Source organism: Ailuropoda melanoleuca, chromosome 10 (assembly GCF_002007445.2).
Source record: "Ailuropoda melanoleuca isolate Jingjing chromosome 10, ASM200744v2, whole genome shotgun sequence".
Classification (NCBI taxonomy): Eukaryota; Metazoa; Chordata; class Mammalia; order Carnivora; family Ursidae; genus Ailuropoda; species Ailuropoda melanoleuca.
The window spans coordinates 101,177,220-101,191,835 of NC_048227.1; the positions used below are offsets into that span (position 1 = coordinate 101,177,220).

At 46.8% G+C, this 14,616-nt stretch overlaps 1 protein-coding gene across 7 annotated transcripts in view; it reads left to right on the forward strand.

Annotated features, from left to right (window-relative positions):
* The window catches only part of TULP4 (TUB like protein 4), a 200,650-nt gene extending 187,563 nt beyond the window's left edge, over window positions 1-13,087 (forward strand). For all 7 annotated transcript variants that reach the window (XM_034669391.1, XM_034669388.1, XM_034669390.1 and 4 more), the window contains 3 exons: window positions 783-926; window positions 3,585-6,100; window positions 8,314-13,087. In XM_034669391.1, coding sequence (XP_034525282.1) covers window positions 783-926; window positions 3,585-6,100; window positions 8,314-8,430 — 2,777 coding nt within the window. In that variant the 3' untranslated portion in view covers window positions 8,431-13,087. The remainder of the gene's footprint in view (window positions 1-782; window positions 927-3,584; window positions 6,101-8,313) is intronic.
* The last annotated feature ends 1,529 nt before the right edge of the window (window positions 13,088-14,616 follow it).

Here is a 14,616-nt window from a genome sequence, read left to right on the forward strand (position 1 = left end):
GGGACAGCTGTGGAGACGGAGCTGTCCTAACCAAAAAATGAGAGTAGCAGTAATAATTCAAGAAGTTCTGCTTACCTCACAGGAAGAGCATTAAGCATAAAACAAAGTTGATCCTGACTTTAACCTGCTGTGAAACCTAAATTCAGATTCTTCGTTTTTAACCAATTTTGTCTCCTCTAAGTATTTCAGTTGCCATCCAAGCATTGTCTTAAACGTCCCTATGGATCAAATAAAACCTTAGCATGTAGAGGAATGGAAGTTCTCTAAATCTCTGTTCCAGTCACGAAGTTGAAGTTGAAAGTCAGGAAGACAAGAATCCGGTCCTGAGTAAGGGCAGTGTTTTATTCTGATCTGACCCATGTCACCTGGGTTGCCTGAGATCCCCCCTGAGCTTGGCAGTCTGCTTATCACAACTGTTTTAACTAAATTAGAATTCTGATCACAAATGAGGCTTTAAAAAAACATATTTATCCTATCCCAGCTCATTCCAGAAAAGCATTTAAGTCTAGGACAGGTTTTTGACATTTGAAAATATGTGGTTCTGTAGACACACCACTTGGCCAAGTGTTTGGGCTAGACAGAGAATTTGCTGTTAGGGAATCCAAAGCATGGCTGGGGTGGCCAGTGGTGTGTGGGAGGGAGACGAAGGGCTGCTGTCAGACTCTCCCCTGCCTTTTGATGGCAGAGACACCGCAGCCCCATTTTTCTTCCTGTGACTCTGCTGGCGCCTTGGCTGTCCTTGTGCACATCTCTGCTAACAGTGCTTTTCTCCTTCCTCCCAGTAATCTATAAAACCAGCCTCCTGCATCTCCAGCCACGGCAGATGACCATCTATCTCCCGGAGGTTCGGAAGATTTCCATGGACTATGTTAATTTACCTGTCTTCAACCCAAATGTTTTCAGTGAAGATGAAGATGACTTACCAGGTGTGTTCTTAGGGGATCGTGACGGGGACAGAGTGGTAAGTAATGGAGAATTACAGCATGTCAGTCCGTGCCTGCTGCCTCAGGTTTGGAAAACGTACAACTTCCTCGGTGGGTGTAGTGAAAGGTCGTACTGTCACTGGTTTGGGGAGGAGGGGAGCTACCAGAGCAAGGATGATGAAGGTGACCATGACACCTCATGTCCACAGAGCATTCTACCATCTAGTTTTATCTTCACAGTGGTCCTTAGTCATGTGCCCAGTTAGAGAAGTTAACAAGACTGATGAGAACTCCACAAAAATCAGAACTGAAACTGGCTGTCGTTGGCCCTAGGCTAGCCCTCATCCTTTCAGCCCCTGTTTAGAGAGCGGCGTCACTCCCGTGGTCCTGTGGCGCCCACAGAGCCCAGTGTCTCAAACCCGCCCTGTCTCCAGGACAGAAAGCCTTTACGTTTCTCCCAGGGTACAACGCACAGCTCAGTGTACAGAAACCTGGTCTGAGTTAAAGGTGAATTCTGGCACAAGCTTTTAAAATCCCAGTTTCCAAATTTTCAAGTATCTATAGCTTCTTAAATTAATTTAAATGTTTTCTACGGGGGAAGGGACCCTATTTTGATTAACAGAGTAGAATGATTTCTAAGTAGTCTGCTGGTTATTTCCATGTAACTGTTCTCAAAAATACTTACCTGTAATTTTATAAATATGAAGACTTCTCTACTTAGAACCAAAAAGGGTTCTGAAAGAGGAATCCTACATGGGCCACTGACTTCTCCTGTATCTGGTGGTTCTGGAACAGAGGGGCTATGGTCCTCGCCATGGGACAGGGAAGGACACATGGACCAGCGCAGACTCTGAACTTTGGGGGAGGGGGGACGGTTGTTTACCTTCTCTTCGCCCAGTTGTTTACCTTCTTCACAGGTTTTTGCCTATAAAATTATTTGTACAGTACTTTCTGACAGTAGCCGTCCTTGGTTTTCTGATGGTTATAGCTCTCCTCATAGGTGGAGCAGGTGTTCTAGACTAGTGAAGTCCTAATAGGCAAGGCTCTGCAACCACATAAACCTGCCGTGTGGTGCAGCCTCACGCACTTGAGCTTTATAGCACATCCCCTGCAATTTCAGAATCTTGGATTTAGAGGTATCTTTTACACTTTGAAAATAACACCCTCCCCGAGCTCCCAGAATGTGACTAATACAGCTCCCCTAATGCTCACCTTTTGCTGCTGCTGTTCCTGGCTGGCCTTCTGGTCGGGGGGGAGAATTTTGTCTCAGGGCTTGCACTTAATGCTGGTGACAGACTCTTCTCTTTAGCAGGGAAGACACCTGCCCTCAGTACTCTGTGCTGATGGGTGAACATCTGGGGGAGGGATCTGAGCAGGAATCATAAAACACTTGAGACAGGACCCAGATTCATGCAGCCAGGAGATAGTTATATCTCACACTAGAGGGCCCCGGGGAAGGGGGGGTCTGTGTCTGGAACCAAGGGTGGGCCTTAGCTTTTTTTTAAAGATTTATTTATTTATTTATTTATTTGAGAGAGAGAGCATGAGTGGGGTGCAGCAGGCAGAGGGAGAGGGAGAAGCAGATTCCCTGCTGAGCAGGGAGCCAGACGTGGGGTCAATCCCAGGACCCTGGGATCGTGACCTGAGCCAAAGGCAGACGCTCAACCCACTGAGCCACCCAGGCACCCCGGACTTAGCTTTTGATGAACTAGCTGCCTTCATTCTGTGGTTCTGGTAAAAGGTCAGACAGCCTTTACAATTAGCTAGTTAAATCCTGTTTCCTGCTCATATACTAGTTGCCACATAGCAGCACTTAAAGGCCCAAATAAGCAAACTTGCCAGTGCTCAATGGTACTTTTAAACAGGGCAGTCTAAGACAGTGGTTCTGAGCCCCTGCCTGTGGTCTGTAGATCATTGTTCAGATTCTTGCTTCATTAAATTCCCTCTTCATACAAATAGGTTATATTTACAGGGTTTTACAGAGGGGGGGCTGTACCTTACATACTGTTCGAAATGCTGAAAAGCAGATAAATTAGGAACTGATCCTTCCCTAATAATGCTTATTTGCTAGAAGATTCTTTTCATTGGTATCTCTACTACATTTTACATGGTTTTATTTATAGAAACTTAATTATGTACAAATTTTACATACATATCTGCTGCATAACACTTCCCATATTAACCAATCCGTAATTGTGAATAACCCTACTCAGACCCTGGGCATTATGAGTGCTCAGTGGAGTGTCATGCTGTACCATACATGGCTCTCTTCTTGCATGAAAGAGTGGGCCGTTTTATGAATTCATGAGTAAAGAGCATCTTTAAACAGTTAAGTATTAAAAAATAAAAATAAATAAAAATTAAAAAAAAAAAAAGACAAAACCAGCTAAGTATGTGCCATGGTACCATCTAGGTACCAAACTGAGAAGGTTCAAAAGTATATTCATTGAAAAGCTTTGCCTGTGTCCTTCCAGAAGCTTTAGAGAAACTTTGTATAAACTCGTGTGAAAGGTCTAGCTTTCCCCAGCAAACACATCTCCGTCTATAACAATTGCATTTTTTATGCACAAGGACTGGATGAGTTGATTTATTGTATCACCTATTCTGACCCGTTTCACGGCACTGTTTTGTAAGCAGTTCATTTTTCTCTTTTCCTTCCAGTGACGGGAGCATCTGGTGTGCCTGAGAACAACCCGCCGTGCACCGTGAACATCCCCATCGCACCCATCCACAGCTCCGCGCAGGCCATGTCCCCCACTCAGAGCATAGGCTTGGTGCAGTCCCTGCTTGCCAATCAGAATGTGCAGCTGGACGTCCTGACCAATCAGACCACGGCAGTGGGGACGTCTGAGCACGGAAGTGAGAGTGCCACCCAGTACCCAGTCTCCAACCGCTACTCCAACCCTGGACAGGTGATCTTCGGAGGTGTGGAGATGGGCCGCATCATCCCGAACCCTGCTCAGCTGTCCCTGCCGCCTCCAGCACAGGGAGCGATCCAGCTGTCGGTGGTGGACCATGGAGACCGAGACCATGACCACCTGCAGAAGTCCACCAAGGCCCTGCGGCCAGTGGCACAGCTGGCTGCCGAAGGGGACGCAGTTGTGTTCAGTGCCCCACAGGAGGTCCAGGTGGCGAAGATGAATCCCCCACCTCCCTACCCGGGAACCATCCCTGCTGCCCCCACCACGGCGGCGCCCCCGCCCCCGCTGCCGCCCCCGCAGCCCCCGGTGGACACGTGCCTGAAGAAGGGCGACTTCTCGCTGTACCCCACAGCGGCACATTACCAGACGCCCCTGGGCTATGAGAGGATCACCACCTTTGACAGCAGCGGCAACGTGGAGGAGGTGTGCCGGCCTCGGACGCGGATGCTCTGCTCACAGAACACCTACACCCTCCCCGGCCCGGGCAGTTCGGCCACCCTGAGGCTCACCGCCACCGAGAAGAAGGTCCCCCAGCCCTGCACCAGTGCGACCCTGAACCGCTTGACGGTCCCCCGCTACTCCATCCCCACGGGAGACCCACCCCCATACCCCGAAATAGCCGGCCCGCTGATGCCCGGCCGGGGCGCAGCCCAGAGGCCAGACAGTCTCATCCACGCCACGCTGCGCAGGAACAACCGCGAGGTGGCGCTCAAGGCGGCGCAGCTGGCTGAGCCCCCGCGGGCCCCGCCGCAGCACCCGCCCAAGCCCAAGGGCGCGGCGCAGTTCCCAGCGCGGCCCCCTCCGGCCCTGTACACCTGCAGCCAGTGCAGTGGCGGGGGCGCGGCGGGGCGGCCAGAGCCGGGCGGGGGTGTGGGGGGCGCGCAGCCAGGCTCCGGCCTGGCACACGCTGCCAGCACCTCCCCCCTGACCTCTCAGTCGTCCTACAGCCTCCTGAGTCCAACCGACGGCGCCCGCGACCGTGCGGACTACGTTAACTCGGCCTTCACCGAGGACGAGGCGCTGGCCCAGCACTGTCAGGTGGAGAAGCCCCTGAGGCACCCCGCGCTGACCGAAGCTGCTGTGGCCGTCAAACGGCCACCCCCTTACCAGTGGGACCCTGTGCTGGGGGAGGACATTTGGATTCCTCAGGAAAGGACAGCACAGACTGCAGTGCCCAACCCTCTGAAATTGCCCCCTCTTATAGTAGGTCAGAGCCAGCACCTGGATGTGTCCCGAGTGCCCTTTGTCTCCCCGAAGTCTCCCGCCAGTCCTACTGCCACTTTCCAAACAGGCTATGGGATGGGAATGCCATACCCAGGAAGCTATAACACACCCCCTTTGCCGGGAGTGCAGACTCCCTGCTCCCCAAAAGATGCCCTGGCCCCCACACCGTTTGCACCACAGGAGTCCGCCGTGGTTCTGCAGCCAGCTTACCCACCCAGCCTCTCCTACTGCACCCTGCCCCCCATGTATCCAGGAAGCAGCACCTGCTCGAGTTTACAGCTGCCACCTATCGCCTTGCACCCCTGGAATTCCTACAGCCCTTGCCCGCCTGTGCAAAACCCCCAGGGCACTCTGCCCCCCAAGGCACACCTGGTGGTAGAGAAGCCCCTGGTGTCACCACCGCCCACCGACCTCCAAAGCCACTTGGGTACTGAGGTGATGGTAGAGACCACAGACAACTTCCAAGAAGTCCTCTCCCTGACGGAAAGCCCAGTCCCCCAGCGGACAGAGAAATTCGGAAAGAAGAACCGGAAGCGCCTGGACAGCCGAGCAGAAGAAGGAAACGTTCAAGCCATCACGGAGGGCAAAGTGAAGAAGGAGGCACGGACTTTGAGTGACTTTAATTCCCTGATCTCCAGCCCCCGCCTGGGGAGAGAGAAGAAGAAAGTGAAGAGTCAGAAAGACCAACTGAAGTCAAAGAAATTGAACAAGACAAATGAGTTCCAGGACAGCTCCGAGAGCGAGCCCGAGCTGTTCATCAGTGGGGACGAGCTGATGAACCAGAGCCAGGGAAGCAAGAAAGGCTGGAAGAGCAAGCGGAGCCTGAGGACGGCCAGCGAGCTGGAAGAGTTCAAGTGCCGGAAAGCCAGTGAGAAGGAGGATGGGCGGTTGGGCAGCCAGGGCTTCGTGTATGTCATGGCCAATAAGCAGCCTCTGTGGAATGAAGCCACCCAGGTGTACCAGCTGGACTTCGGGGGGCGGGTGACCCAGGAGTCGGCCAAGAACTTCCAGATCGAGCTGGAGGGGCGGCAGGTAAGAAAACATGTCCCGGGGCATGGCCAGAATCTCTCTGTCTGGTCTTGACTGGTTGGTGGTGGGGGTAGTGGAGGGAAGGGTAAAAAACTGGTGAAGGATATCCGCACTTTGGCCTGCGGGGAGCCCAATGAGAAATGGAAAACCACTGCTGTCTCTTAAGTGGAGCAGATCGCGGTTGTCATTTACAGCGTGCCCGTTGCTCACTTCTATTTACTTATCATCAAAGCAATACGTACTGATTCTTCAAAGTCAGATGATTCTGCGAGATGCAGGAGGAAAACTAGCAGACCCCTCCCTGCCCAGCCCCCGGCCCACTCCCAATCCCTGCTCTCCCAGACATGTTCCTCCAGCTCTGTTTTTCCGGGTATTTGACAATATATTTGTAAAGAACGTCTTCCCACTTCTGTTGATTGATTTTTCAGTTTTTCACATCATGTATTGACTTCTTCCTGAAGAATAGGAGGGTTTATTTTCTTCACCCCCACTGCCATACATACACACGTGTGAACTCCCCCCTTTTCTTACTTTACGTAGTCATTGATTATCCCATTATGCCAATATATATGATTTATAACTGAGCCACAAATTATGGCTTAGTTATATTTCCTTTTTTATTATATAGTTTTTCTTTCTCTAGATATAATAATTAGCCAGCGTTTGTTTGCTTATTTCTTTTTAAAGAGTACATCTTTATTTTTTTAAAGATTTTATTTATTTATGGGACAGAGATAGAGACAGCCAGCGAGAGAGGGAACACAAGCAGGGGGAGTGGGAGAGGAAGAAGCAGGCTCATATCGGAGGAGCCTGATGTGGGGCTCGATCCCATAACGCCGGGATCACGCCCTGAGCCGAAGGCAGACGCTTAACCGCCGTGCCACCCAGACGCCCCTGTTTGCTTATTTCTGTGTATTTATGACTTCGTCATTCCCCGATTCTCTGGCATAATGTAAATCCCCTCCCGGTACATTACACACTGGGTGATTTGTCACTACTTCCTCCTACAACCTGAAATAGTAGCTCTAACCTTGCTGCGTAGCTGTCATCCTGGGAACACACCTCTTCACCATCCTGGGAATTCCCTTCACCTCGCATATTTAAGTCTCACTTTCATTAATTCACTCACAAATATTTATTGAGCACCTGCTATATGCCTGGCAATCCTCTGAGCCAGGAGTTGGCAAATGGTGACCCACGGACCAGTCTGATCTGCTGCCTCTTTTTATAAACTTTTATTGGAACACAGCCATGCCCATCCACTTAAATATCGGCTAAGGCTGCTTTTGTCCTACAACGGGGTTAGAGTTGTGGCAAAGACCCTGTGACCTACAAAGCCTAAAACGTTTATTATCATCAGCCCTTCACAGAGTTTGCAAACCTTGCTCCAAGTGCTGAAACTAGAGCCCTGAGGAAAATAGAGAAAGTCCCTGTCCTCATGGAATTTACTAAAAATGGACAAAAGAGCATAAACTAATAAATATATATACCACGTTATATGGTAGTATAATGTGGTCGCAGAAGTACTGAAATGACGAAGGCAAGCTCAAGAGATGGAGCAAGGGAGCAGGGGGAGGGAGGCCGACTGCGTTTTAGTTTTATGCCTCCCTGAGCCGTGACATCTGACCATGACCACTGTGTCTCTTAACCCTTTATTAGCCTATAGATTCTTTCTTATACTTTTTCATTCTCCTTTCTGTTTCCTTGGTGAGGAGACCACTTTATTTGACCTGTGGAGCTTTCCATGCTCTGAATTTTTGCTCATTATCTTCCCACTGCGTGTTTCACATGTTCCCTCCCCCTCTGTATTTCTGACCAACTCATAGTTAGATCAAGAAGCTTGATCAGGGGCGCCTGGGTGGCTCAGTCGTTAAGCCTCGGCCTTTGGCCCAGGGCGTGATCCCAGAGTCCTGGGATCAAGCCCCATGTCCGGCTCCCTGCTGTGCTTGGAGCCTGCTTCTTCCTCTCTTCCCCTTGCTTGTATTCCCTGCTTGTGTTCCCTCTCTCGCTGGCTGTCTCTCACTGTGTCAAATAAATAAATAAAATCTTTAAAAAAAAAAAAAAAAAGAAACTTGATCAGAGTCACTTTGGTTGGCAGACCTGTCTCCTGGACAGGGCTGTGCCCTTTCCTCAGGAGCCACTCGGACGTGGTTGTGTTTCCCACCTTGTGTTCTTTTCATGCCTTTGCTTCTCTGCCCATTCCACCCCCACCCCAGGTGATGCAGTTTGGAAGGATTGATGGCAATGCGTACATTCTGGACTTCCAGTACCCCTTCTCAGCTGTGCAGGCCTTTGCGGTTGCCCTGGCCAACGTGACTCAGCGCCTGAAGTGAAAAGACTGGTCTGGGGCAGAGAGAGAGGCAAAGGAGCCTTCTCAGAGAGGTCTCCTCGCACTGCTCGAGGAGTCCCCCGGGGCCCCAGGTGCCTGGAGACCAGAAGACAAGAGCAAAACTGGAAGAATCCGTCAGGCCCATGAGAGGGGACTGACCTTTAATTGTTGTCGTTTGTTTGGGCTTTTATAATCCTTATTGTTTCTCTTTCTTCTTTCTTTTTAAACAAAAAGAGAATACAGAAGGGTAGTATTTGGAAGCAGAGGGTGTGAGGCACCTGGTGTTCTTTTAGGAAACACGGTTGCTGCGGAAATGCCCTACTGCGCTGCTTCTGTCAGCTGTCAAGACAAGGGGCCCTTCCGAAGGAAGGCAGACTGCCATCCCACCTGCTGTTCTTTTAGACCAGGGATTGTGCATTCTTTCCGTTCTCCACACATCTAGCTTTATTACTCCCCCTTCTCATAACCACTAGTGTGAAAACAAAAAACTTTCTAAAAAGACAACCAAAAGTCCTGAAGGTACAGGTTCTTTTAGGGGGGACATTGAATTCACACACGTCCTGTTACTTCCCCAGAGTGCTCAGTTCGTGAAGGTGTTACGGCAACTGCGCTGTGTTTGACCCGTAGAAGCAGGCTGTGTCCAGGTGCTCTTAGCAGGTATAAATACAGTTTGCTCGTGCTGATGCAGGAGGAAGGAGCTCCTGCACATGGACCACGTGGGTGGCGTGCACAGTGTGACTGAGATAGTACAAGGGCTCTGCACCTCTCTGGAGGGTGTTCGCTCTGAAGACCCCGCCAGTTCTAGAACATGCCAGAATTCCATAGGTCAGTGAGGCCTGTCTTCGAGAGAAGGTGAGAGACAAAATGGAGAGATCCTGGCATGTGGTGGGGTAGCGACCTTGTCACCTAGTGCCCTGGGCAGTCACTAGGCACTCACTTGCTGAAAAGCAACCTTTGTCCCCTCCCCCCCCCTTCTGTTGTTTAATCTGGAAAGTGTGGCAGAAGGCATTCTCCTTCCCAGAAGAAAAGTGTGCCACACTTTCTAAAAATGCTGAGGATAGTAATTTGAAAGCACGTCTTTCTTCTTCTCAGCCACATTAAAATTCAGTTGATTAGAGGTGTTTTCTAATAGTTTAGAAATGTAACAAAATTGTAAACATTTGCCAGGGTATTAAAAGATAGAGGTATAGTCATCTGTTTGAAAAAAGTCCCACAATTGTATCTAGGAGAAAAAAAAGTTCTTTATTAACTGTACAGACAGTTTACTGAGGAGATAAACCACTGGGAACACACTATTATAGTACTTAGCTGGTTAATTACAAAAAAGAAAAAACCCAGAAATCCCCCGAGATTATCTTTTCCCTCCTTCCTCCTCCTCCTCCTTAGGGGACACTTTGGGCAACATTCAGCCCTGATAACAAAACCCAGTTCGCTGTTGTCAGTTACTCAGACCTGGATGTTTTTAGGGCAGGAGCGCAGGAACTGTCTACTGGCAGAGTGCCCTCAATTTGGACTTTGTTTGGAGCAGACAAATGAAAGACACTGTAGAAAAGTCTTTTGAAAGTATGTATTTTTACATTCCTTGTTTTGGTTTAAAAACTAGAAAAGAAACTGGCCCATTCCTTCCCCACAGCAAGACGACATCACTCACCATTCTCTCCAAACCCTGAAGAAACACAGATGAGGACATCTCCCAACTAACATCCGAGTTTTCCAACTTTTATTTTAAAATATTGAACCTGATTCTTTGTGGGTAAATTCTTTGAGAAAGAATTGAGCAGTGTATTCAGAATTATATAATTCTTTTATAGGAGTTTCTGTAGCTTGGTAAGATGTTTCAATGCTTATTATTAGTTGTGCAATAATGGTTATGGCCTATTTCTAAAATAATTTAAATGCAGTTCCCCTGTTTTGTTGTCCAAGAGATTATTTATCTTGCTTTAATAGTGTTCTTAGGAATTATTTTGTTACTATGTACTGGTGAGTTATGCCCATTTTATTTATTTAGAAAAATAGTGTGTTTGTAATGAGTTATTTGGTAGCAGCATATTTTGCTGCGAGAAATAAAGAGGATATGATAGAAGGTGTTTTTGCTGGACAATTTGTAACTTTTCTAATTGGGAAAAAATTCCTATTAATCCTTTAAAGGTAATTTTTTTTTGCATTCTTTGGTATTGATTATATACAGAGGAGTCGATTTCTTTGAGATGACATATCCAAAATAATATTGCCCCCTCTTTGAACATTTTATTTTTAATTAAAAATAAAAGGTGCTATGAAATGAAAAGAGGAATGAGAGCAGCAAAGGAAGGCATTATTGTCAGTAAATGTCCGTTTTCCAGATTCTTGGATTGGTTCTTAAGATACAGAGACCATGAGAAAATACATTTTAGAACTTTTCTTACTAAGAGCAAATATAGGGGGAAATCCTTGGAATAAAAACTGCAAATACATTTGTGAAGAGAAAGCGAGTATTTGTAGCAAATAATTGAACTTTCTAAATTCTGGGCTCACTTCCCAAAAGGCCTCTTCGGCACGTGGAGACAGGCCTCGTGTGGGGAGGTTTGCGGACCCGAGGGGCAGTAGCTGTGCAGCTCTGTGCTCTGTACTCTGGCCCAGGGGCGGAAACAGTCTCCTGCCACTCGTCCTTACACCCATGTCCACGGCGCTCGTAATGTGGTATCTTTTAAGTTGATGGTGCTGGTGTCGCTTATTTAAAAATCGTTTTCATTCAGTCTCAATTTATTAAATACTACTAAAGTCAGTACTTTAAACAGAATTCTCTATACTTCATGTTTATTAATAGCAACTTATGAATATTACGATACCTCATTGAATCTCTAAATTTAAAAACATCAGCCCAGTCAACTACATAAAGAATCCATCCCTTATCGAGGGAAGCAGTGTATTAACATATAAAGACCAATTTTAAATTTGTTTCAACTCTAATCTCATCAAACCAAAGGCACAGATTTGTGTACAGTATATCCACTGAATGTATATCCTAAGAAAAATTGGTGCCAAGGAAGCAGGAAAATGTCAAGGCTCTGATGGCAGTGTCAGTCAGGATTTTGCAGGTTAGTCTTTGTCCCCCGTGTCCATTGCTCCCCACTTAAGTGTCCCATGAGGAGAAGCAAAAACATGTACATTCATCTTGTAATCCTCTCGATCCTGGGGTCAAGCCTGCCCTGCCACAAAGCTGGAGGGTGACCTCGGGCTTCCATTTGTCCATCTGTAAAATGAAAGGGACGACCTGGCCTGGACAAAATTCTCAACTCTATCCAGCTGTAACAGCCTGAGGGCTCAAAATGTGACCGTCTCCTCATTCCACTGTACAAACTTGGAAGGTATGTTTCAAAATAATTGCCTTTTTATAGAGAAGATTTCTTTTCCGGCATTAATGAGCTATCTCGTGAATGTAAACCGTGCATTTAAAATCGTCTTTAGCAGGTTCACCTCTAGAAACAAATGCTTTCAGAATGGTGTTTGTTCTCCCAAATCACACGAAAGCACCAGTGCGTTTCAGGTAAGACACGGGAGCCTCCCCATGCGTGTGCCCTGCTCGGCGGACACCCTGGAGAACAGCCCTAAAATAAGTCACCCTTTGCCCCCGCAAGCCATAGAGTGGGTTGAAAAAAGAACAAAGGAGTCCGTGCCCAGGCTGACGTGAATTCTTGAGTGTCTCCTGCAGTGTTACATTATCTGCAAGTTGAAAACATTTTTTGAAAGGAACCCATTGTGTCCCTCTGTGGGCCATCTATCCCTTGGCCAAGTCAATAGTTGTGAACAAAGTTAGTTGAGACAAAATGTGTCAGAACTGTTCTTTGAGCTCCTGGGATTTTGTCGTCACACACGATTCAGATTTGTCACCGTCTGTGTATCCCTTAGCTCTGGCTGATGGAAACTCCAAGGGGTTGTGGCTTATTTTGTTTTCATTTCTTTGGCTTTGTGCAATTTTCTTGTAATTTGTACCAATATTTTCTGTTTACAAGTTCTTTTAAAGGGGAGGGGTAGGGTTCTAAGATCTCGTTGTTTGTTGTAGATAAATTTTTTTTCGTGTTGTAGAAAAGCATGGGTTATGCGTTTGACTGAAAAAGGCACTGTATTATTTACCAAAGGGGTATTGTTTTTGCATTTGTTTATAAATGCATTATTTTGGTACTGTAAATTTGGACATGATTTCTGAGTTTATTACTACTGGCATTTTCTTTTTCCTTTCTTTCTTTTTTTTTTTTTAAACTGTAAGTGCACGATGCAGGTGCACAGGTCCCAGACCAAACCAGACCACCAGCATGTTCTTATCCAAATCTTGGGAATAGCACGCTGCTGTGTGCGCCTCAGTCCTACCGGTGTTGCTTTGTTTTTCAGTTCCAGCATCCTGCTTTGTTTTACTTTCCAAGCAAGATCTGTTGAGATTCCCACTTGCATTCTAACGAGCTCAGCCTTATTTGCCTCTTTTCTGATGTATTTTGTGTATTAGATTGTGTGGGAGGTATTCTAGAAGGCATTAATGGTTTGCATTCAAAATGACGTGGTTTGTCCAAATTATTTCCTGTCTTTATTATTGAGATGGATTAATCTCATTTTTTTCTTGATGATTTGAAGTTGTAAAAGTTGTCCAGCTATTGCTTAATAAAATTTTGCAGATCAAAAAAAAAAAATTACTTGTGTGCAGAACTCAGGTGTGGGTCTCGAGTCCTCTGAGAAGGTATCACCGCTCTCCATTGGCATGACCCACCATCCTCCCAATTGTCTCTTCAATCCCTGGGTTACTGCCAGCGCTACCTGGACACCCTGGGATCCTTATCATCGTCAGAGGTTGTGCTGTCTTTTTGATGAGTTTGTTTTGTTTTTCTTGTTTTCTAAAGAGGACCCAACTCAGGATGCATCTGTCACAGCACCTACAAGATCAGAGATGTTAGATACATTGAAACCTTCATTGTTACTTTGTAGGAAATAATAAAACCAGGTTTTGAGCAACTCCGCTCTCAGTGCTAATATAACTGTTAATTGTTGTTATTCCTAATGAGTATTAATGCACTTCCCTGCTCTGCTCTAGAGTGCCCTTTGACCTCTCTCTGAGGGAGGCAGGGACTCAGGCAGGCGGTGGGATGTTCATCTGTAAACACTAGTTCACATGCATATTTCCACAGCTACCCTTCTGGTTTTTTCAGAGATAAAAATAGACGTGATTGCTCAGGCTTTAGGAGACAACCAAAATCACTGTCAACTCTTACGCATTATGTTCTAAAATAATCACAGGACTATAAATTTGTGATTTAAATAGTAGTAGTCATACAATACTAAGTGACCTGAATTATGTCTAAGAATCAAAGTATATTTCCTTATATTATGAAAGGTTGTGAGTGTCAAGTTAATATTCATTGTCTTCATTACTTAAACCACGTAGCAAGGAGACCTGATTGAAAACAAACTCCCTCTTTCCCTCCCCTCACAAAAACAAGGGACCCAAACCCTGACAGCCGGCGGTACTTGGGTCTATGTAAGGAGCTGTGTGTAGGAGTGCCTTCTCCAGCAGCCCCATGTCAGCTTTGGGGCCATTCAGTATGAGTCAGTGTCTCCAGGGTGATTTATTTCTATAAAGCTCTGGTTAGAAAATGTAGTAAATCCCTTCGATTTATTTTGCAAAGGGTGCATTCTGTGTTTATCCTTGCATTCAGTGTTCTTTTCCTGGCATCGTTAAAAGAATAGGCGGTCAGCTTAGCTCTCATACCCTAGCCCCAAAGACCCGTTGCAGAGAAATGACTGCTTCATGGAGATTGCGTCCTGCTGTTCCAAGAACGCACAGCTAAATCTCTAAATTTCATTATAAAGTGGCTGTCTTTTGCCTTCTTTTCAGAAGAAAATGGAAGCATTAAAAGGTTGAAATGACTTCTGGATTCCATAGACAAAAACCAATTGTGAAATAGAATCCAGGATTTCTGGGTCACATTAACTAACGAACAGACCTAGTTTATACCCAGCTTCTACTCTGGTTTTGTGATGACTTGCCTGTAATGAGCTATGAGCTACTGACAGTCTTCCGCAAAAGCAGGCAGCATAGGTGGGCTGCCTTCACCCATCAGGCGATGAGCTCATTCTCCCACCGGCTGAGCGAGAATGCTCCTCGTTGAGCCATCAGTACGCTGCACATGCAGCTCTAGGCTCTGTCACTCACGGGGGGGGGGGG